The sequence below is a fragment of the Zosterops lateralis genome (genome assembly GCF_965231275.1).
Source record: "Zosterops lateralis genome assembly, chromosome: 1".
NCBI lineage: Eukaryota > Metazoa > Chordata > Aves > Passeriformes > Zosteropidae > Zosterops > Zosterops lateralis.
The window spans coordinates 99,151,200-99,172,899 of record NC_139762.1 but is presented as its reverse complement, the minus strand read 5'-3'; the positions used below and the strand labels follow the sequence as shown (position 1 = coordinate 99,172,899).

Below are 21,700 nucleotides of genomic sequence, written 5' to 3'. Positions count from 1 at the left end.
TGTTCTGGCACTTGGATTGAACTTGCAGGGTTCTCTGGGATGCTTTTCACAGACAAAATGTGGTATGTGCGAATTAGCACTGAACACACACTTGCCAAATACATTGTACTGGCACAGAAACACAGCCTTCATCTCACCCTCCTCTCAGACTTTTTGGAAGTGTCTCCTAAAAGCAATGTTCTCAGGCACCACCAGCTTCATGTCCCTCAAACTCACAGCCTATGCTTATCAAGTTTATAATGCACTGATGGATAGCTCCCTCTCCCACCACTGTGTTCTGAATATAACTGTGGTAGTACAGTGTTGAAATACTTTGACAAAATTCTACATCATATTGCTTCAAATATTTAGGTGGAACGCTCTCCCTGGCATTGCAGCTCCTTGTTAATTTTCAACAATTCTTCATGCCAAGCAAGAAGATAATCATTAAGTAGAAAAAAAAAAAAAAAAAAAAAAAAAAAAAAAAAAAAAAAAAAAAAGCAAAGCAAAGAAAAGAAAAAAAAAAAAAGGTGCCCCACTAAAATTACATTGAAACATTTTTTACTGGCTTCCCAGTATTTCTGACTGTATTTTTCTTCTTAGTTAGTGAGTGGTAAAGCTGCCAAGGCAGAGATTAGAGATTATAACAAATCAATAATGTCAAAATATACTAATATATACTAATGTCAAAATATACTAATGAGATATTTATACATTTGTAATGGAGCCCTTTTCCTGGCATTCATTATATATGCAATAACAGAGAGAAGACATTTCAAGACAGGTTATTAGTTTGGTTCTCTTTTTTAATTGCTCAACTTATCAGGAGTAGAATTTTCTATGAAACTGTGTGGTTTCTTCCTGCTGATATCTTGAGGGAAAAATAGTGCATGGTCATAGAAATCCGTTTTAGGAGGCAACAAAATCAGTTCAAAGTGTTAGGTGACATTCATATGTTTTGTCTGACTTATGTAGGACTAGGTGGAGAGAAATTTCAGGACAAGGCAAGACCTTTGGGAAGACGATATTTTCTGTGTTGACTCCAGTATTTTTGTTTCTTTGGGTACAAGCTACAGCTTTCATTTTACAAGTAGCTAGGGATAACAGTCATCTATGGATCCAAAGGCCCCAATATTTTCCTGGTTTTGAAGAGAAGGGTACTCACTAATTGAACTGTGAAGAGTTTTTGCAAAGCAGTAAAGCTGATATTTTACCACTTTGAACCTCAGGTAATATGCATTGTCTAAAGTGGTTACCCAACATTCAAACAAGGGGTGACTCTTAAATAGTAATCTTAAAAGTTATAAAGACTTTTTTTTCTGTATTTTAAGAGTACTTCAGACTTCTAAAGCATTTTATTTTTGTGTTAAACTGTCTTAAGAAAAAAACTGTAGCATTCTTTTCTTTGTAGTTGCTTCAGAATTTATTGTACACACAAAGTATTCTGAAGGTTAATTTCCTGCAGTCCTTGAAAATTTTGTGCTTTACAAGTGGGTAGCAGAAAATAATTGCATGCAAGGTGGATTTACCACTTCCCAGCTTGTTGCTCTAAGCCCTCTCCCTTCTGTTGATTTTCCTGTTAAATGGTTTGTGAAAGATTAACAGCCGATAGAGTTTAAACTGTTTCTATAACTTTTCTGCCGTCATCAGCAACCAATGACAACTTCTCAATGTTAAATGTTTACTAAGATTTCTTTCCAGGGCACTATTCCCAATTTTGTAGGTTTTTTTAAGAATTACTTCCATGACTCTATTTTCTAAAGAAGAGTGTCCTGCCATGTGACGGTTTCTCTTTCTTCAGGATGTGAAGGCTTATTAATTTGACATCTTCTCCCATTATGTCCTCTTTAAAAGCTGGAACCAATCCAAACCACTGCTCTATCCTAAACCTATGGCCAAAAAACTTAATGTAAGCCAATGGAAGTCAGCATCCAAAAGAGGTAAGTTTTAATGAGAATACTACAATCCTAAGGTCTGTGAAGCAGAGTACATGATGATCTTTATTCACTCTATCATTTAAATTTTTGTCTGTTTTTTGAAGATTGGTTAAAAAAACAGTCTGATGATCCACTCTCAATACTGAGTATTCCTGTAGACAGTGATCTCTTAGAGTCCCTTGAGTATGGGCGCATGGGACAATCTTGCCATTCTTCCAAAAAACCCCTCATACAAAGCAAAACAAAACAAATCCCAATCTCCCAAAAACAAACTGAAAGAGAAACCCAAACTGGTAAGACGATCTGGAATGCACTGAGTTAGGGCCATAATGCATTCATAAAAGTAGCTTGAACTTTCATTATCTTTTGGTATTTACCCAGGAGAATTAACTGAAAACCACAGACTTGGAAAAATTGTAAATAAAGATTACCCAAGGGGATGTATTTGTTATTTTATCAGGTTAGAACTTCAGGGAATATTTTAAAACCAAAATGAAAACCAAACCAACAAAACCCCCAAATTACCATGACAGCAATTCCGAAGATTGGAAGCCTTGCCTCGAGGATAGGGGATGAAGGCAGAGAATATTAACTACCTGTACTCTCATTGTCAGAGGAAAGATTGTTCGGCTTAGTGAATTAACTTCCAAAGTTCCTATTTGCTACAGATCTGAAGGGTGACCACCTTCACAGTTTAAGCACAGAAGCTGAGTTAACAGTTTCCTTATACAGTGCTTGAACACCAGGAATTAGAATCTCCCTACAAACATGATGTGTCCATGAAGCTACAGCTTGTTTTGTTATACTGAAATTCCTTCTTATATTTTCAGGTAAGTTTTGGAGAAACTTTTCACAAAATTGTTACAAAATTTTTCCATATGGTTAATGTTGGCATTCTCCCTTCCCCTAGCCAAAAAGAAACCTTGCATTTCTCACAAGAAAGTATTTGTAGTTTCACTGTAAAGTATCTGTGAATTTGAACTCCACCGAAATTCTGCTATACAGGGACCAAAAAATGTGTGTGAGATAGATATGACATTCAAACAGCAGTAGAGCAGAATCTTCTGCTCTATGCTAATATTTTTTAATTTGCAAATTTGTTAATTTTATTTTGCCAGATAGTTTTGCAGGGTCTGCTATTGTTGGACGTTCTAGACATTGTTGTATTTTTTTTTCATTTTTATAAAGCTTTTATTTAGGAAAGATATCTCAGGTAAGGAATTATCATGTTTTTATTTTTAGATCACCCATAGTATCTTTCACAAATGTATCTAAAAAAAATAACAAGGCAGTTTGAAAACCCTGTGGAAGCAAAGATCTTCACATTGTGCTAGAAGGTTGTAACAAGTTACTGTAGATAAGAAATTTGGCATTCACATGGTCACAGACTTGCAGAATCATCACAGAATCATCAGAGGATCATTTAGGTTGGAAAAGACCTCTAAGATTGTGATCTCCAACCTTAAACCAAGCAATTCCTTGTCAGACCACAGCATGAAGTATCACATCCTGCTCCTGTGACATGGTGTAAGGAAGGAGTTTAACAAAACCCAGCTCCACTGTGATTCCATCATGCCACAGTAGCATGTGACCTCACTTCAGCTTAAGATGAGAAATCAACTTTGGGATTATTTAATTCATCACATTTCCAAGCAATTGAGAACAATTGAGAAAAACTATGGATACTTCACATACATGACTTCCTCTTGCAGGTGAGGACCTAACTTTTTATCCCTTACTATGTACAATAACTCATTCGTTGTCTTTAACTCTAATGTAAGCCAATGCACAACCTGATTCTTAAAATATGGGATCGCTGAGGATGAAAGAGCCCAAGATGAAAGAACTTTTGAATATTTAAGTGTCTTCCTGAAGTACAAAAGAAAAGAAATGATCGTACAAAGTCAACATTAAAATTGCATTGTTGAAAAAAAGGAATACAAAAGTTATTTTGTATCTGTGCTGGATATCAGTAGTAAGAGTCCTTGACTTGTATAAAATTTCAAAGACTAAATAATAACCAGGGGAGTACTGAAGATGATGGGTCACTGCTGTGTGTGTGTTTGAAGACAGAGAGAATAAGAAAACTTACTGGGATAGATTTTAGGAGAAAAAAGGAATAATTAAAATTCTTCTGGTACCTAAAGAAATAATCAAAATTAGTGGGATATATATGAGAAAAAATACAGTGTCTTGTCCAACCAAGTCAGTAGGTGATTTCTCTGACCTTCAAAAGAAGTTGGATTAGGAAAGCAGGGGATTATCAAAAGCCCAGGAAATATGCAAGGGTGTATAGTGGAATTTTAAATAAGAGCTTCACTTCCTCAGTAAATATTTAGACATTTCAACTTCCTTAGAAGCACATTGCAGTCACGTTTTTTTTTTTTTTTTTTTTTTTTTTTTTTTTTTTTTTCCAAAAGAAAATACTTGAAATAAAAAATCTGAACACTTTGGTAAAACAATGAGTAAGCTAAACAGTTTTAAATTGAGAAAACATATTTACTATCAAGAAACCTGTGGAAAGAGCATCCTGTTAGATATTTTATTATTTTTTCAGGTATAACAATTCTATCAGTTGTGTATCATATTGTTATTCCAGATACTTGATATGTTTTCATATAGTGACTTATTAGGAAAAAACTTGTGCCATCTGGGCTGTTGAGGAGCTTAGTTAGATTTTAAACACTCACTTGACAACATTTCTATAGTAAATTGTAATAGATGCCTGGATGTGAATATTCTCTGTGAAGAACTTGGGAAGAATATAGAATAATTTGCCTAATTGATGCAGTTTGGAATGGAACATATTGCATTATTGCACTGCCAAAGGAAAGGATATTTAGGATAAAGGGAAAAGTATTCATAAATTCAAGAGAAAAGGAACTTATTTCAAGAAAAGGTGTTGAGGCTAACAAATGATTTAACATGTATATTCATGGCCTTGTGGATAAGGCTTTGGCTTTTTTGTGTGCATGCATGGAAATATGGAGAGCATTCAGGACTGGAGCTTTCAGGACTTCTTGGGGATGCTGGGGATGCTCTGCTCTTCTGCTGACATCTTCTTCAGAACTTTTAATGGATGATTAATGGGTAAAATACTTTTCAGTAGATCTGAGGCAATATTTCAGGAGAAGAAGAAAAAAATATATTCAGAAAATATATTATGTAATCAAAGAAGACAAAATTCCTGCATGCATGCATATCCACCTCAAAAGTGGACCTCTATTTTTCAGTCATCTGAGTGAAAAATAGAAAAACTTTCAGCTTTTTCTCAAAGAGAGATTGTCAATCTGGCTGCCGTTCCTGGAAGCGAGTTTTTGATCAGTAGCCTGAAAATTGACACAGAGTTTCAGGAATTTTCTGTTTTGTTTCAAAAGAAAAGGAAGAACTCTGTGTCTGTGTGGTTCAAACCCAGCTGGCAACCAAGCCCCATGCAACTATTCACTCACTGCCCCTGAAGCAGGATGGGAGAGAATCAGAAGAGTGAAAGGGAGAAAACTCATGGGAGAAAGACCATTTAATGGGGAAAGCAAAAGCCACACACATAAACAAAGCAAAACAAGGAACTATTTCACCTCTTCCTGTTGGCAGGCAGGAGTTCAGCCATCCCCAGGACAGCAGGGCCCTGTCATGCATAATGGTGACTTGGGGGACATTTAGAGTACCACTCTAAATGTCCACCCTTCCTTCTTTCTCCTTCACTATTTATGTGCTGAGCATGATGCCATATGGTGTGGAATGTCCCTTGGGTCAGCTGGGGTCAGCTGCCCTGGCTGTGTCCTCTCCCAGCTTTTTGTGCACCCTACACATGTTCATTGGTGGGGTGGTGTGAGAAGAAAAAAGACCTTGGCTCCTTGTTAGACCTGCTCAGCAATAACTAAAACATCTCTGAATGAACAGTTTTCAGCACAAATCCAAAACATGGCCTCATACCAGCTTCTCTGAAGAAAATTAACACTAATGCAGCTAAAGCCAGCAAAATGTTTCTTTGTTAATATTGCATTATTTTAAAAAGAAATTGTTAAATCCCAGCACTGAGGAGAGAAAAATTACAAAAGCCACAAAATTGCTTTGGAACAACAGCAACTTCACAGTTGCTCTGGATCAGGGGTTTTGGGTCTGACCTAGGACACCTTTTGTAAGAGACAGCTTTATTTTTCTGAGTTTGTAAAAAGACTCACTTTTAAAGAAAGCTGACATGGTAGGTTTTATTATTTTCCTTCTTCATGACTGGGCAGTATCATTCACTCACTGTTTCAAGCAGAGGTCGGGAAAGAACAGCAGAATCATTTTCTGGAAATGAACAGAAAGAGTAGTGATACCTTTGCCTTGAAATTAGGCAGTGCTTTTTTGTGCATTCAGTAGGATCAAGCTCTTCACAAGTGAATGTGGAAAGAAAAAGACATCACAGTGATGCTTTCTGCCATCACCTATCCTTCTGGCATTGGAGAAAGGTTCCTGCTGGAGGGTGCATGTCTACCTGCCTGGCTCTTCTCTACAACTGAGGATCTGCCAGACTGTGAACACCACTGGAAAAAAATTTGAGGATTAAAAAACTTATCACCATCACATTGTAATGATTTTGTGCTTAATTTCTTACATATGGCTCTGATCTATAGAGAGATGAATGTCACTGTTCAAGCAGTGGATTGAAAAATGAGATTATAAGGCTGTGGTTCTACAGATGCCTACATTTGTGCCAACCTTAGGAGATACTTGGCACACATGTCAGCATATATCCATGTGGTACTTACTGAAACCCATGGTGTGTGGCTTTGAGATTGTATGCTGCACACTTGCTGAGCCTACAGGAAATCTTGCAGGTTGTTATCAGTGTTTAAAGACTTTGAAAAGGTGGGGGAAAAAAGAAAATACAGGGAAAAACCTTTGGAAAAGGCTTGGTTGTGTATTACAGCATTGCCAAGGAAGAGAAAATCAATAGTAGTCATCCACTCAGCCTTTCATCCATGAATTCTTACGTCACAAATGAGCTTAATCAGATGTATTCCAGCTGTTAATTTCATAAAGTAAATTTTATTTCTGTGATAAAAATCATTGGTGCCAGGCGAAGGGATATGAGGCATGCTGAAGGGAGTAATGGAAGCAAGCATCACTGAGCTCTCTCTCATAGACAACATGCCATCTAATCCTTTCCCCAGTCTAATTGGAGGATCTTTAAAACTTGCTAGGCCTCCTCTACTTTGTACTGTTTGATGAGTGAACAAGAGTTTTACAGCTCCTTATAAAACACACTTGAACTCTGGCCCAGGCAGGCTTCCTCCATTGACCTTCCCAAGTGCTTTTCAGGGGAGCCTGCAGCAGCCTGGCAGCTGTGTGATATCCTTCTGTGCTCCTCTGGTGCCCATTCCCACCTCAGGCACTCTGTTTCTTCCTGTAGACATTTTGATGTTATTGTTGCTGACATCCTACTAAAAATACTTATGAGAAAAATCTTCTCATAAAGTAAGTAGTTCTGTAGAACTCTTGCACCTCACTACAGCAAAGTGTTTTAGAGCTGAACTTGGCCACTAGATATTGTCTTTATGTTCTCCTGTCCCTGGTTGCAACTGGATTAGCACTTTCTTATTGTTATTAGTACAGCTGGAAGGCATAGGGTGTGCAGATAACCAGCAAATTAAAACAAACAATTTCTATTACAGAAAGTAGCTGTATTTGAGTGTTTATTTGATAAGAGAGGAACTTTTTCTCCCAACAGAAATTTTCTTTAAAGAAGAGATACTAGAGGCTTCCTGAATTTTGTGCCATTCTTTTATTGCAGTTTTCTCTCAGGAAATATTCCATGGCTTATTAATATTTTCAGAAGCTTTAATTTCTGTCTAGAATTCCTTCTAATCAAACATCTTGAGGATGAAAATCTTAAGAGAAAAGAGTGTCTGGATGTTATTTTTTTTCTGCTACTCTGACCAAACAGATGAAGGATAAATCATTGACAGGCCAAAAACCTGTTCAAAGGGAATGCATCAAACCAGAAGGCCTTCCTAGTGAGCAGGTACGTAAATGTGATGCTTGTTAAGAAGTACTAGACAAAAAATTCCTTAAAAGAAAAATTCCTTAGGGGTACTGTCCATAGATAAAGGAAAAACTCAGTTCATTACTAGGTTGTACACATCACATACTGGAAAGGTAGGAGGACAGGGCTAAAGAAATAGGTGGAGTGGATGGAAGCGATTGTGACGTGGTACAACAGGCAGGCAGGCAGGCCATCCTGGATAGAAAGTACTGTAGAGTAGTTACTATTTTCTCTCTCTTGACAACTCTGTAACACAGCACAGTGCCCTTACACTGTTAGAAAGAACACCTAAAACCATTAACCATCCATCAAAATGTGTGAAAATAGCAGAGACAACCCAAAATTTAATGTAAAATATAGCAACATGAATGAGGTATCTGCAAAGCATTTGCATCCAAGTAGGACATGTTCTTCATAGGATAATAAAATTGTAGGAAGATTCAGGTTGGAAGGGCCCTCTGGAGGTCTTGAGTCTGAGTGGAATGTTGCTTCGCGTATCTGTCTCTCAGGTCAGCTCAGCGTCGGCTGGGCCACCCTGCTAGCTGTGATACGCCCAACAGTACCTTTGCGTGGGTCTTTGGCTCCGCAGCGCTTTTGCCTTAGCTGTCTCGGCCGTGGTTCGAAAGAGGGGACACTCCGGAGGCTCAGGGAGAAAAGGTTTTATTTGGGTAACTCAGGGGCAGCCCCTGGTTCCAGGCCTGTGCCTCTGGGGAGTGACCCCGGGCCTCGGTTACAGGGGGTTTTTGTTCCCCCAAAATCTCAGGGGTGGACACAAGTTACAAGACCAATCACACAAAGCCAGGTGGGTAAGGTCAAAATGCAATACACAACATTAACAAATCAGGTGAATTTGGGATGTGGTCTTGTGAGACCCACCAATCCCTGTCAGACACCTCTCCTGAAGGTTTTGGGGTCTGGGGTATGCTGGACATGTGGGGGAGAAATACAATGGGATGGGGGAAAATACAATAGGATGATCGAAACCCAGGGCAGAGGATTAGAGTTGTCTTGGCAACTCTTATCAACCTCTGATAAGCACAATCCAAGACAGGAACTTTACCAGGCTAGGGTTAAAGTCCAAATCACATCAAACCTACAACTAAGAAACTTATGATAACATTTCAGCACCCCCACAGTGGAAGGCTTTATTTAGGTTCTGAAAACATCCACAGACCAACTGCAGTCCTCCCAGACAACATGAGCCAATGCCTGTCTGTCCTCAGAGAGAAAGAGATTTGCTTTATGTCCAGTCTAAATCTCACTTCTTTCAAGTTATTTCTGTTTTCTCCCTTTCTCCTATGAAACACTACTGTGAGGAGCCTGACACCATCAATTGCATCCTGCAGATCTGTCCTTCCCTGATCTATCTGTCTCCAAACTGGGTAATTTCAAACTCCAGGCTTATTTCTGGACTTGTCACATGTTCTTGTTCAGTTCCTCGTGGTCCCTGCTGTCCCCTTCCTCCAGTCCACCTAGGTCTCTGAATGGCAGCTCTTTCCCTGAAAACATTGACTGCTTCCCCCTGCCTCAATCCAGTTTTGTGGCACCTGCAATGCCAAGATTAGTATGCTCTATTGCCTTCTTCAGGTTATTAATAAAAATGTACAAGAAAGGTCCTGTCCAAGATCCCTGTGGTACTCTATAAATTATGGAGCACTACCCACAGATCTCTCTCTCAAACTGATTATCTAGATAGTTTTTACCAATCTGATTGTCCACCCATCCAGACCGTAAGTTCCCAACTCATATATGAAATGGTTATGGGATATATTTCTAAAAGCCATGCTAAATGCAAAGTAAAGGCCATCCAGTGCTCTTCTCCATTTGGTCAGGTGTCACAGAATCAGAACATTCTGAGTTGGAAGAGACTCAAAAGGATCATCAAGTCCAAGTCTTAAGTGAATGGCCCATGATATGACACACCCGTGCCAATATCTGCTTACTATTCCCAGTCGCTTTCTTCACCACATGCACAAAGATGTACTGCAGGAGGACTCACTCCATAAACTGTATGAAAATGCTTCATCAAGAAGTTATTCCCAACGCCCACCAGAAACTTTTGATGATTTGGTCCCATTGTGTTGCCCTTCCAGGATCTGGTGGATCCCAGCAAGCATCAGGGTCTGTGCTGCAGTGAGTTTCACTGTTTAAAGAGGATGTCAACAACTTTGTCATCCAGATTGGATGGTTTGTGAAAAACTGACACCTTGAAGACACCATTCCTGGCCTCTCTGCAGACCCTGACCTGCAAGCTCTCACCAAGATTTCTCTCCATCATGTACAATAACTGCATATATCCAAGCTGCTCCTGCTCCTAGGGGTCAACATCCTCCCTTGTCCCGCTCCCCGCTTGTCTTCCTTTCTGTACATATGTTAGAGGCTGTTGTTCCTTCATCCTCCATGACCACTCCTGAGCTCTCTCTTGTTCCCATTGTCCTTCATCCTTTGTTTACTACCTCTGTCTACTGTTTTCTTTTTAATTGTGGTCTGCAATCTCCCTCTACCATCATTCCTTTTCTAAGTGTCTCCTTACCAGCTTGGCCAGACTTGGCAAAGGTGTCCTTGCTTCCCTTTTCAGGTGGATACAATCTGTTTCTAGCAGTCTGCAATCTTCAGAGAGGATGGATGTAAAAGTGACCTCCATGAGGCTGAGCCCTCCTGCCTGAGGAGGTGCTGGCCTGCAGACCTGCATCCTCCCTCGGATCCTGTTCTGGGTCTAAGACTTCACTGTGCTGGGGGAGTTGGTCCTGTGGACACTGTGCCCTGTGAGGCATCACCTCCATGGCAATGGGACCTTTGCTGCCTTCATCCATTTCCAGTCCCCTTCTGTGCATCTGTTCACACATGCCTGCTGTGTTGTGATTTATCATCAGATAATTTCTTTCATTTGTGGAAGCATAATCACAACGTCTTGCACGTACAACAGACCATGTGAGGACACAAATTCTGTGTGATATAAACATTCTGCAGCTATTTCCATAGACAAAGAGAAACACATTTGCTACACACTGAGTTTCAATAGGGATCTAAATTGTCTTGCTGTGAAGCTCAGCTTGAGGCTAGAGTTGGGATATTCAATTGGCAATTCCAAAAGAAAAGAAGCAGTGTGGAAATGACTTTCTAACTTGGAAACAGAGCATAAAGTTAATGCTTTTCAAATAAAAAGAGAAAAAACAGCAAAAAGGTAATGTATGAAGTTTTCAGATCTATGTAAAAGGATCAGTGTTATGACTGTTATTTTCTCTTGCAAATGTTTAACAGAGACATGAAGGAGCTGGTAGCAATTAATTAAAACCTTTGGGTCCAAGCATGATTGTCATTCATAAGCTGATTCATTTTGGTCTTAGAACACACACAAGAATATGAACCAAAACAAAAGTAAACTTCTGCAGTATCTAAGATGCCATTACTTCTAATTCTAATTGAATTTCCCCCTGAAGTCATTACTGATCAATGTGATGTATACCACAACTCGCATTTCAATATTTTTTTAAAAATTGTTAATTTCCTTGCCAATCATCCAATTGTTAGCTCATTCATCTCTGCTTTTTTGTTGTTTTGAAAACACCATTTCTATTCATCAAGGTACTCAATATAATACAACTAAGTACAGTTTTAATTGGTATGAATACACAGAAGCAGGAAATGAACACAAACTGTCAGCTGGATGAATTTGAAGAGAATGTATGTGAAGACTGGAATTTCTTGCCATTCTAACTCAAAGGTTCTGTTTAGAAGCTGCTGTCCATCAGAGAGGTGAGGAATGTTTCATTGTGTTTGCTTTATAAATGAATTCTGCTAGCTTCCCTTTTGACCAAAATTTATTTTTTATTGTTGATTCCCTTTCTGTTCTCTTTCTTAACAAGAGATACAAAATACAGTTTGGTGCTTATTAAGTACAGTTCAGCACTTGATAAATACAGTGCTTGCACAGTATTTATGTAAGCATTTACATATGTAGTACTTGATTTTTGTCTGAGCTGTTTTGCATCGTGCTGTGGCAGCATTAGAGGACCAAACCCAGCTAGGGGCCCTCTGGGATATGATTTACGAAATACATTTTAAGTGATGATTACTGGATCAAAGTACTTACTGCCATCTGTTATATTCTGTAGATAGTGCAACTTACAGTGTCCCTCAGAACTCTATAATAGAACCAGATCCTGTAAATTGATAAATAAGATTCTATAGCATTTCATGTCCTCAACTTGCTGTGTGTGATTTTTTGTGAAAAGCAATTGAATGAACTCATTATTTGTAAAATAATTTCAGTTATAAAATATAAGAAGATACAAATGTTTCCATATAAAAAAGTATGGAAACATAATAAAGAGTGAAATGATAGTGCTACATTTAAAATATTTTAAGAGCAAAAGGGAGCATGGCACTTGTATGTATCCAAGTCTTTATTTTTAATTTATTTGAAATACTAGTAATCTAATCAAAGGACAGCAAATAGCTGTTATCAGTCAATATTAATGCTTTTACAATGTAAAAAATTGCAAAGCCTAATCAACAAAAACTTCAGACCTGTTGTGCAGAAAGCTTGCTTCTATCTCATCCCTTACCCTGCTGTGATGCTCACCCTTCCTGTGTGCCACCAGGATGAAAGAATGACAGTTTTAGTCCCTTCAAGAGGAAATAGAGACGATTACAAGTTGTTCATACACCTTCCCGTTCTTCTGTCTGCTTGGGGCTATTTTTATGTTGTTTGGTTGTATTTTTCTTCTGCCTTTTTTTTTTTTTTTTTTTTTTTTTTTCTCTCTCAGCCTCTTTTTTCCTTTGGCAGAGTGTGGCAGAGCTGCCTGGCTGAGCCCCAGCTGCCCTCGAGGGCTGCTGTTTGTCACCTGCTGACTCCCCAGCTGGTCAGTGCTGCGCTGGAGGTCACAGGTGAAGCTAAAACTGGAGAGGCCACAGTCACTGCTCCTCTTGACAAATGGCAGAGCAGGCTGAGGCCGCGGTGAGCCAGGATGAAATCTACTGCCAGGGGGGTACAAAGTCTGTAAAGTGTTCCTGATTATGGTAAAATCGTGTACTGGGATATTTAAAAATCCTCTGACTAATTATCATAATTCAGAACAGGTGAACAGGGTATGTGAGGACAGTGATTTCTTAATAAATTATAATGAAGTTCATAAATGACATGTCATTTTTTCATATAAGTATAGCAAAAATATAATAATGTATAATAATATTAATAGAATTCCTTTTTTCTTTCAAAAGACTCCTGAAGTAATGTCTGTACTTTTTGTTATTTTCAAGAAAAAACCTTTCACCTAATCATGGCTTGCAGTTCCTCTCCTCTCGTTAGGTGCATTTAAAATGCTTAGCTGTGCATATTACAGTTAAATGTGATGACTCAAAAACTTAGGGCACAGATTCAAGACTTGGCCTCCAATCAAGAGCTGATTTTTTTCCTATAGCATTTAATTGGCAAATTCAGGTTCTCAGAAGTCCAAATATGTTCTTATTATTTTAGAAATTGGCGAATGGGAGGGTACATTTATGAGCAAGTGAGTTTTGTACAGTTTTAATGAATTCTTCTGAGAGCTTCTCTTTATGTCTTAAGAGAAAACACTTTTCCCCCCTTCTTTCTCATATACTGTGGCTGAAAAAGTCAAGTCTCTCAAATTTTATAGTTTCTCATGCATCTCATCTCAATGCATTTTTTACTCCTCTGGAGAGGATCTGTTTCTTTAGATTGCTGTTCATGCAGTAGAAAACACACACACACAGATACTTGTTCTCCTCTTGACATTCACTAGTATTCTCTCTGCATTGTAAACAAACCAGCTTCCAGCTTTAAAAAAGAGATTTGGTTGTGGAAAGAGTATTTTCCTCTTGTACTGTGCAACAGGAATTATGACATCCTCTGTGAGCTTTCTGAAAGGAAGAAAAGTAAGTGATATGTATTATGTCCTACCATTGATCTAGAGATGGTTAAATTCATCCAAAATTACCTGCAAAAGGTGTTGATGACATTTTAAGTGAACAGAAAAACCTCAGAAATTTCAGGCTTAGGCAAAAGAAAACAGAAGGAAGAAATATTTTTTTAACAAATTATACCAACCAAAACTCTAAAGAAAAAAAAATCTGGAAATGAGAATATTTCTCAGAACATTAGCTTGATTAATTTCTTTCTGGTACTCCCCACATTTTCTTAAGCTGCAGCTGAATTTCAAAAGCACTGTAATATTCCTTTTCTTTGTCTTTTATGTGGGTGATGCTCATATGGTTATATGGTTAAGCTCAATGGGGCTTGCTGTACAAAACAGATTTGAAAGACAGAAGGGAGAAAAATCCATTCAGTAGGATGTTCTTTGCTTCTTTAAACCACTGAAAAACACCTGGCAGTCTGTCAGGAGTTTCTAAGGTCCATGAGTTAGATGGCCAATATCCTAAATAAGTCTTTCATTTGTTTGTATACATAGCCAAATCCCTGATACAGACTGAAAATACAAAATGACTTTAAGTAATTCCTTTTTTTCAGTCACCACATAAATATATCCCTAGTCTCTGCTAAAGCAGGATAGGCAACCTTACAATTTTTTGAGACTGACCACTGACTCTAGGAGAAATCCTCTGCACTTTGGACAGGGATTCAGTGATTTCCAAGCCTTCTGGGCACATAGAAGGGCAAATTTCTTCTATGGCCCTGACAGTGTTTGAGATGGGCAATTGTACTCTTAAATCCTTACACAAAGGTGCTAAGAATAACTTCAAACTATGTTAAAGTGGAATACAAGAAGCTGAAATACTATCACTGGACTTGTAGTGGTTTATATGTTTTCTTCTCTATCAGCCCCAACCCTTCTCAAGAGGCTGCTCTTGGTCACCTGCTGATTCCTTGCCTCAGTTACTGACATTTGCAGGGTTTACACTAAAACAATGGGGCAACTGCCCCCCTCACTAGCAGACAGATATTTAATCAGGTCAGGCCAGGACATGTCCTGAAATCCTGCTCTGTCAGGTCAGTAGGAAGCCATGGCCTTTTACTTCTACTGTGCCCATCACAGATTTTATGCTTGGTAAACATCACTGTCCTATGAAAAACGAAAAAGAGAATATGGCTCAAATAGAATGGGTTAAAATGTAAATTATTTGAGCTCTGATAACACTTCCCTGTGAGATATGGAATAGGTTGGGGCCAGCTAGTCTAGAGATGAGAAATCATGCTGGGCTTATTTCAAGCATGTGGTACAGATAAAATGAGTGAAAATTGTCTATTTTCTTAGTTAATAAAACAACCACATCTACCAGGATATTTCTTAAAAGAAGGAAGTCTACTATACAAGCTTACTAAATTTCTTGTCTTTGTTTTATTCACAAATGGGTGACATGAACAAGATAGTATGGTTCCAAAAGAATCAAATCTTACAAGACAAATATAAAGTGCTAAAAGAAAATTTGTCTTATGACAAGGCAGAGATGAAGATAAGAGGGTAGGAAAAAAGAAGCATTATATCCCATATAGGATGAAAATAAAAATACTAGAGAAATTTGGAGCAAAGAAGGGTACACATGCAGATCTTCTCACCTTTGTTAGGCTTCTCCCCAAACAAATCTTAGTGCAGTGTATTTTGCGGCTCGTAGGAGCCAGTCTAGTCCAGAGAGGATGGGCACATAAGGAAATGCAGTTCTATTAGTCATGATGATGCCTTAAGATTTGAGCCTTTATATTCTTCAAATCCTGTGCTGCATTAGTGCATAACTCTAAACTTCATATAAAGTGTTAACTGCTGTCTTCACACTTTGGTCAGACAAAAAGTTCCCATGGCCCTGGAACCCAAGGACACCCTACGGCCTCAGGCCCCAAAAAGTATAAAGAAAAGTGAATTGGCGGGGGAAGACTGGGGGTATATGCATTCAGAACCTGAAGCTGTAATTGGGGAATTAACTCCTGGTATGCAAATAGACCAAACTTATATGTGCCTGAAAAACTCATGACTGATGTCCATCTTGAGTGTAGCCTCTGTTCTAGGTAGCCACTCCAAGGCCTCAATGATAAGAATATCTTCTGATCAATATATTTCAGTTTTCATCCTAATATTTGCACAAATCTAGTTTACACTAAACTGGCTATGAGTCAGGATTTTCTGTGGAAAGCAGAAACTTTCTATATATATTGAGAAAAGAACTGGCTTCCACACAGAGGAAGGTTATTTCAAAGGTTTCTGTAACAGAGGCCCTTTCCTCTAAAAGTCCTGTCTAGTGCAGGAGGATACATATGAGCCACATATAGCACAGTAATTTCCAAATGTTAATGTGAACTATTTATATCTCAACCAGTGTAAACAGAAGTCAGAGTTCACAAGAGGTCTGAGGAAAGTAAGCTTTTCATGTTACTGAAATGCAGTGAATTGGGAGCTCATAATTCTCTTAGACACCTGAGCTCACAGATTTTAGTCTCCTCTGGGGAGAAACAGATTCTATTCTCAGCCAACTCCACATTTTCAATGTTTTTGCCCAGCGCAAAGCTAGTAAATACCCTGCTGGCATAATCTTTCTTTTCTCACTGTAAATGTCTCAAAAATCTCAAGATTTTCCTCATCTGTTCAACATCCTTTTGCTGTCAAAGCTTTATTTCTTTCTTTTGTCACACAATTATTCTTCTTGTCTCTTTTTTCACACCCAATATTTGGACTAAATTAAAGCAGTATCTCCCCCCTCACTGTTCATAATAAACTTCTGCTTACTGTTTTCCCTGTGAGAGTGCCACATCGAGAGGAATCACCCTGCTGAAGTCTCTGGTGGCTTGCTCTTTATCTCTTTCAATAGAGATACACCACTTCTGCATGTCCTTCTCATCAGTGCCTCGATTTGAACAGCTTAATTTCAACCCTGTGCCTTGTGTCATAGGTAAGACACAGTGGCTGTGAGCCAGGGTGAATCAACCCAGGGTGTCTGGTGACATTTGTGATGCCACTTGGCTGCCAACTTCCAGTCAAGAAGGTCTGTGGTCTCAGGTGGACCAATGATGTAAATCCAAGTGGATGTCATGAACAGAAGAGATTATCTCGAAAGTGCCTAGCTACTGATGTGTCAGCACTGGGTCTTTCCTGAAGTTTCATATGGCATTTGCCTGACCTAAAAATGACCTTTGAGTCACATCTGGGCCAGTGGCAGGAGGAAGACAAATGGTATTCGGATCACAAGACAAGTGGAAGGCTTCCTGACATTAAGTAATATTTGTTTAGAAAAAGACCCTCCCAATCTATCTGTAACAGAATCTTTAACAGAATAAGTTAGATTGTCTGGGTCCTCAAGAAGTGCCATCCCAGGTAAGGGTCTTGTGGGAATGAGTCAACGTTCAAAGTTTTGTGAAAACAGCTGGTGAAAATCTGCATTTTTACTATTTCAGGTCCCTTATTATGGGTGTCAAAAACTGTTCTTATTCTTTTGTACCCTTTAAAAGGAGGTAGAGGTGACTGCTGCTTAGAAAACGAAGTACAATTTTCCCTTTTCCTAAGCTGGAACTTCTGGATATTTTTCAAGATTGTGACTGACTCTCATTTGCCTCCTGTCAGTGAGCCAAATTTTCTTTTATCTTTCACAGACTTTCAGGCAGAGGTTCATAAACCTGCTCAGATTGCTTTGCTCAAGAATAGCTGTCAGACACATAGCCAACATTGATTACTGTATTTTTATTGGATTGAACAGATCCGCGGCACCAGAAGCACACTTGTCAGCAGTCTTCATGCTCTTTAAAGCAGATTTGCCAGTGACATGTCTCCACATCTCAAATTCTATTTTATTATCTGTGAAGTGTCAATCATTCACCTTCAGTCAGTTCATTTATATTTCACAGAGGTGAGATCTCCTGTGATGTTTAGAAGTTCAGCTCTTCCAAGCTATATCTTGTATCCAACGTGCAGCCAAAATCCAACTCTTCTAGGTCAGATTCCTCCACAGAGTAAACTCTTTAACGCAAAGGTCTATGTTTTACCTCATCATCAGTATTTTTAAATAAAACCCTTGCCCTTTCAAATATGAATTATACTGCATAATTAAATGAGAGAAACCCATATCTACTGCATGCAGTGTGTCCTGAAGCAGATGATCCCTATCCCAGGAGCTGTCTCCATCTCATAGCCTTTTCTGACTTATTTACCACCTACCTCTTTTGTAGTTCTTTATGGAGCTGGAGTTACCTGATTCTATTTATCCAGAGTTCTTCTGGGTCTTTCAAAGATTTTGTAATACTTATTGATGAAAGCCTTCCTGTTAGCAGCACTTATGCTTTTCTTGGAAAACAGACTTTAAACAGCACTTTCCCTACCTACTGTGTATTTTCTCACTCCTTTTCTGGGACAGTATGTTTCTGCGTCCTCAGTGCATTCCTTTCTCCACCTAATCACAGCATAGTGCTGTGGGCATCTTTGGTGTCATGGGTGATGTAAAATACTTAAAAACCTGTTTGTAAAGGAACTACACTCAATTTTTAATATTTTTCTTACTTCTGCTTCTGAAAATTACTGATCAGTTCTGACTCAGAATGTTTAAGTGGTGTGCAGTCAGTGTGGGAAAGGCACAGAACATCCTCCTCAGTTGCAAAGATGGAATTTACAGACTAGTGACCAAAGTAATGTTCCATTAGTGTTAAGTGGATTAAAATAATCTGATTCTAAGCACCCAGGTGCTTATGGAGAAGTTGATTAGTCAGCATCAATTCCCACGGACAATGTTGTGCTCTTTCTGTGTTGTGCACAGTGACCCGGGTGCCAAATGCCGGTGTGTTCCCGTCTCCTGCTGAAGCACTTGACTGCTGCTGCTTTCACAGGGAGTTCATGGTGCTCATCACACTCATGCAGGCCTCTGCTTTCTGTGGTGGGAGGCAGATCTGCTTACTTCTAAATTCCTAAGTCCCTTATTGGATATGCTATTTAAAAGCAGGTAACACTAAAATCTGGCTTTTGTCTTCTGGCAAAAGTGTCTTTCCTCAGCAGTGAATAAGTTCCATTGTGAAAATTGGTGTTTTAAAATTTGAATGCCTGCTTTCCTACCCCCATCCCTATGTAGGATATTTGTGACAGAAGGAAGGGAAATAGCAATAATTATGTGACATTAAAAAGCTATTCCTAAAACTGAACAGATAAAGCTTTTAATGTGATGTCACTGTTCAGTTCACCTGATCTTGCCATCATATCAGGTGTCACTGGTTCCAGTGTCTATAACCTGGAATGTGAGCTGCTGGGGGAAGGCTATAAAGTAACAGATTTTAACTCACCATGGATAATTTTCCTTAGTAATTGCAAATTAGTCGCAGTAACTAGTTGTTAATGCTACAAAAGTGTTATTTCAGAAGGTTTCAACATTGTTGTTTCTAATTTCTTTCTTGTAAAGGTTGTTTTTATTATGTCCCTGTTTTTAGCTTTCTGCAAAGAATGCTCATGAAATTAAACATCTAGGTAGCAAGCTAAAGTAAAGAATTAATTTTACTTTTGGAGAAGAAAAAAGATTTCATTTTGCAAAACACTGGAATTTATATGTATATATTTACATTTTTAAAGACACAGGTAAGTGTGCTGCCTCTGACTAATATCCCTATGCTTCTGTTTTGGCAGGCTCTTGTATCCAACCTCTAGGGCATGGAATCAGACACAAAATAATTACTTTTCTGACCCTTTGGGTTCTAACTGGCTGCCTTTAATGAGTTTAAGAATGCTGGCTTGCACATTTTCTGGGAAGTCTTTCTGATATAGATGGTGGGTGTCTGCTGCTCAGGGGCAGATGCTGGAATAGTCAAAGTACTGTCTGAGCTGATCTTTACAGAGGTCAGCACGAAGATGGTATTTCTTGGTTGAAACAGAGGCTGTGAGGGCTGCAGTAAAATGGAAGGTCAACCACGTTTTCTTTTTGGGTTGTTCCCTTGCTCTCCCTCACTCCTCTGGTTACTGTAACAGTCACAAAGCACCTGTGTGAGTTGGACTTTCCTGGATTCTGCAGTTTATCCAGCTAGAAACACACCATGGTTGAATAAGAAAAAATTTACATTGTTTACTGTCCAAAATATAGCCACAAACCCCTCTAATTAATGAGATGAGGTGTCTTCAACAGAATGATTCACACTGTAAAAGCTGTGCATGTGCTTAATTGTATCTAATTGCATTCTCTTTCTCAGGCTTACTAAGAAAGTCAAGATGATTCTCTCTGCTTTTAGGAGCTGGTTGATGAACATATAATTGCTCATGTACTGACAACCAGCAACACTAAATGTTGTTCCAATTTGAGCACAGATGAAAAATTTTCACTATAAACATGCCAATCAGGTTTTACTTAGATTTATCTGCTAGAATTTCACATAATTGGCAAAAATAAGAACAGGGAAAAAGTTGTTTATAAGAGATGAATATTTTCCTCAGATTTAAATGTACCACACTTCTCCGTTAGGATTTATAAAGAAGCTGAAATCTTGCTTTTTTATTTATATGAAAATGTAACAAAAAGAAAAAAGTTTAATGTTTTATATTACAAAAAAAAAAAAAAAAGTTGACCCCACTCCCACATATATAAAATAGCTAATAAATGATTGAAATCTCTCACTTTTTTTTTTTTTTTCAGCATGTTTGGCCATTATTCTGTTTTTTATTGATTTCTTGGTTGTCTTTTAATTGGAAGCTGTATTTGATAATGGTACCAACTAGATGAGATTACTGTACTTTTCAATATGTTGTGATTGTCAAATCTTATTGATTTTTCTTCTGTTTAGGACATGAGTTGCCAACCAACTTATGAGAAAGAACAGAAAATGGGAACTTGATTGGATAAGGGGCTTTAAAGTTTGGACAAGTTTTTATGGAGACCAAAAGCTGGGAAGCTTAGGTCTCTTTTTGCATTTCCCCAAAGGGTGATCTGAAATCTGTTACACAGCTTTTAAAAAAGAACTTCACAAGAAGATCAGATTTTCTTTAATCAAGACTGCTCCTTGAAGATGCAATCTATTATCAGGAAAACTAACTCCCTCAAAGCACTGATCTGGAGAACTTTGTCTTAAGCCAATTTAATTAGAATTAGCATATTTATTAAGGTCCACTGACATTTTTAAAAAATAGTAGATCTATTTGCATTCTTTAAAGATCACCTGTCTAAAATATTTCTAATTAAATCTATAATCTAGATTTACATATTATTTCCCATCAAACTGAGACAAGAAATAGGTGTAACATCATGAAAGGGTTTTACCCAATGAACTGAATCTGCCTCTTCTTCCTTTTTATTTCTGCATGTGGATCTCCTGAATGCTGTGAAAATGCTAAATTCAATGGATTTGCTCTTGACTTATATTATTGTGATGGAAGGAGGTAATTTAATAGTGTGGAGAATAGAAATAAAGGCAGAAATGCACAGGATCCAAAAGGGTCTGAAATTTTTAGTCTCTGATTTAAATAGCAGATATAGAAATAAAAACAAAAAACTTGCTCCATGAAGATCTCAAAGATACTAAGATTTATCATTTCCTTTCTCAGCATTAGCACTGTCACTTCTGTTTAATATCCTGCTTTCTTTGAGATGATTGCAGTTATTAAAAGAGAAAAGAAAATCGAGTTTACCTCTATTAGTCTGACCTTGAGATCAAAAGAATTACATGGATTTACTCCAGATGAGTCTCTAGCCTTGTTAATTTCCTGGATTGGTATTCCGATAATTTTGTATTTTCGAGTAAACTTTAAGATTCAGTTTGGTCTCCATATTAAAAGAAAATGAAACTACATTTAAAATAACAAGTTGACATAATTTTGCTCATGTATTTTCT

The 21,700-nt window shown here is 38.1% G+C and overlaps 1 protein-coding gene across 6 annotated transcripts in view; it reads left to right on the top strand.

Annotated features, from left to right (window-relative positions):
- LOC310910580 (uncharacterized protein) overlaps positions 1 to 21,302 on the top strand; it is a 63,764-nt gene extending 42,462 nt beyond the window's left edge. For 2 of the 6 annotated variants that reach the window (XR_014590377.1, XR_014590379.1), the window contains 6 exons: positions 1,834 to 1,919; positions 3,403 to 3,628; positions 7,758 to 7,926; positions 11,584 to 11,703; positions 19,319 to 19,463; positions 20,657 to 21,302. Coding sequence is in view for 2 of the 6 variants with exons in the window: in XM_083863402.1 (XP_083719528.1) it covers positions 1,834 to 1,919; positions 3,403 to 3,437 (121 nt within the window). In the remaining 4 variants the exon portion in view is untranslated. The other 4 variants (XR_014590376.1, XR_014590378.1, XM_083863402.1 and 1 more) reach the window with 4 other exon arrangements.
- The last annotated feature ends 398 nt before the right edge of the window (positions 21,303 to 21,700 follow it).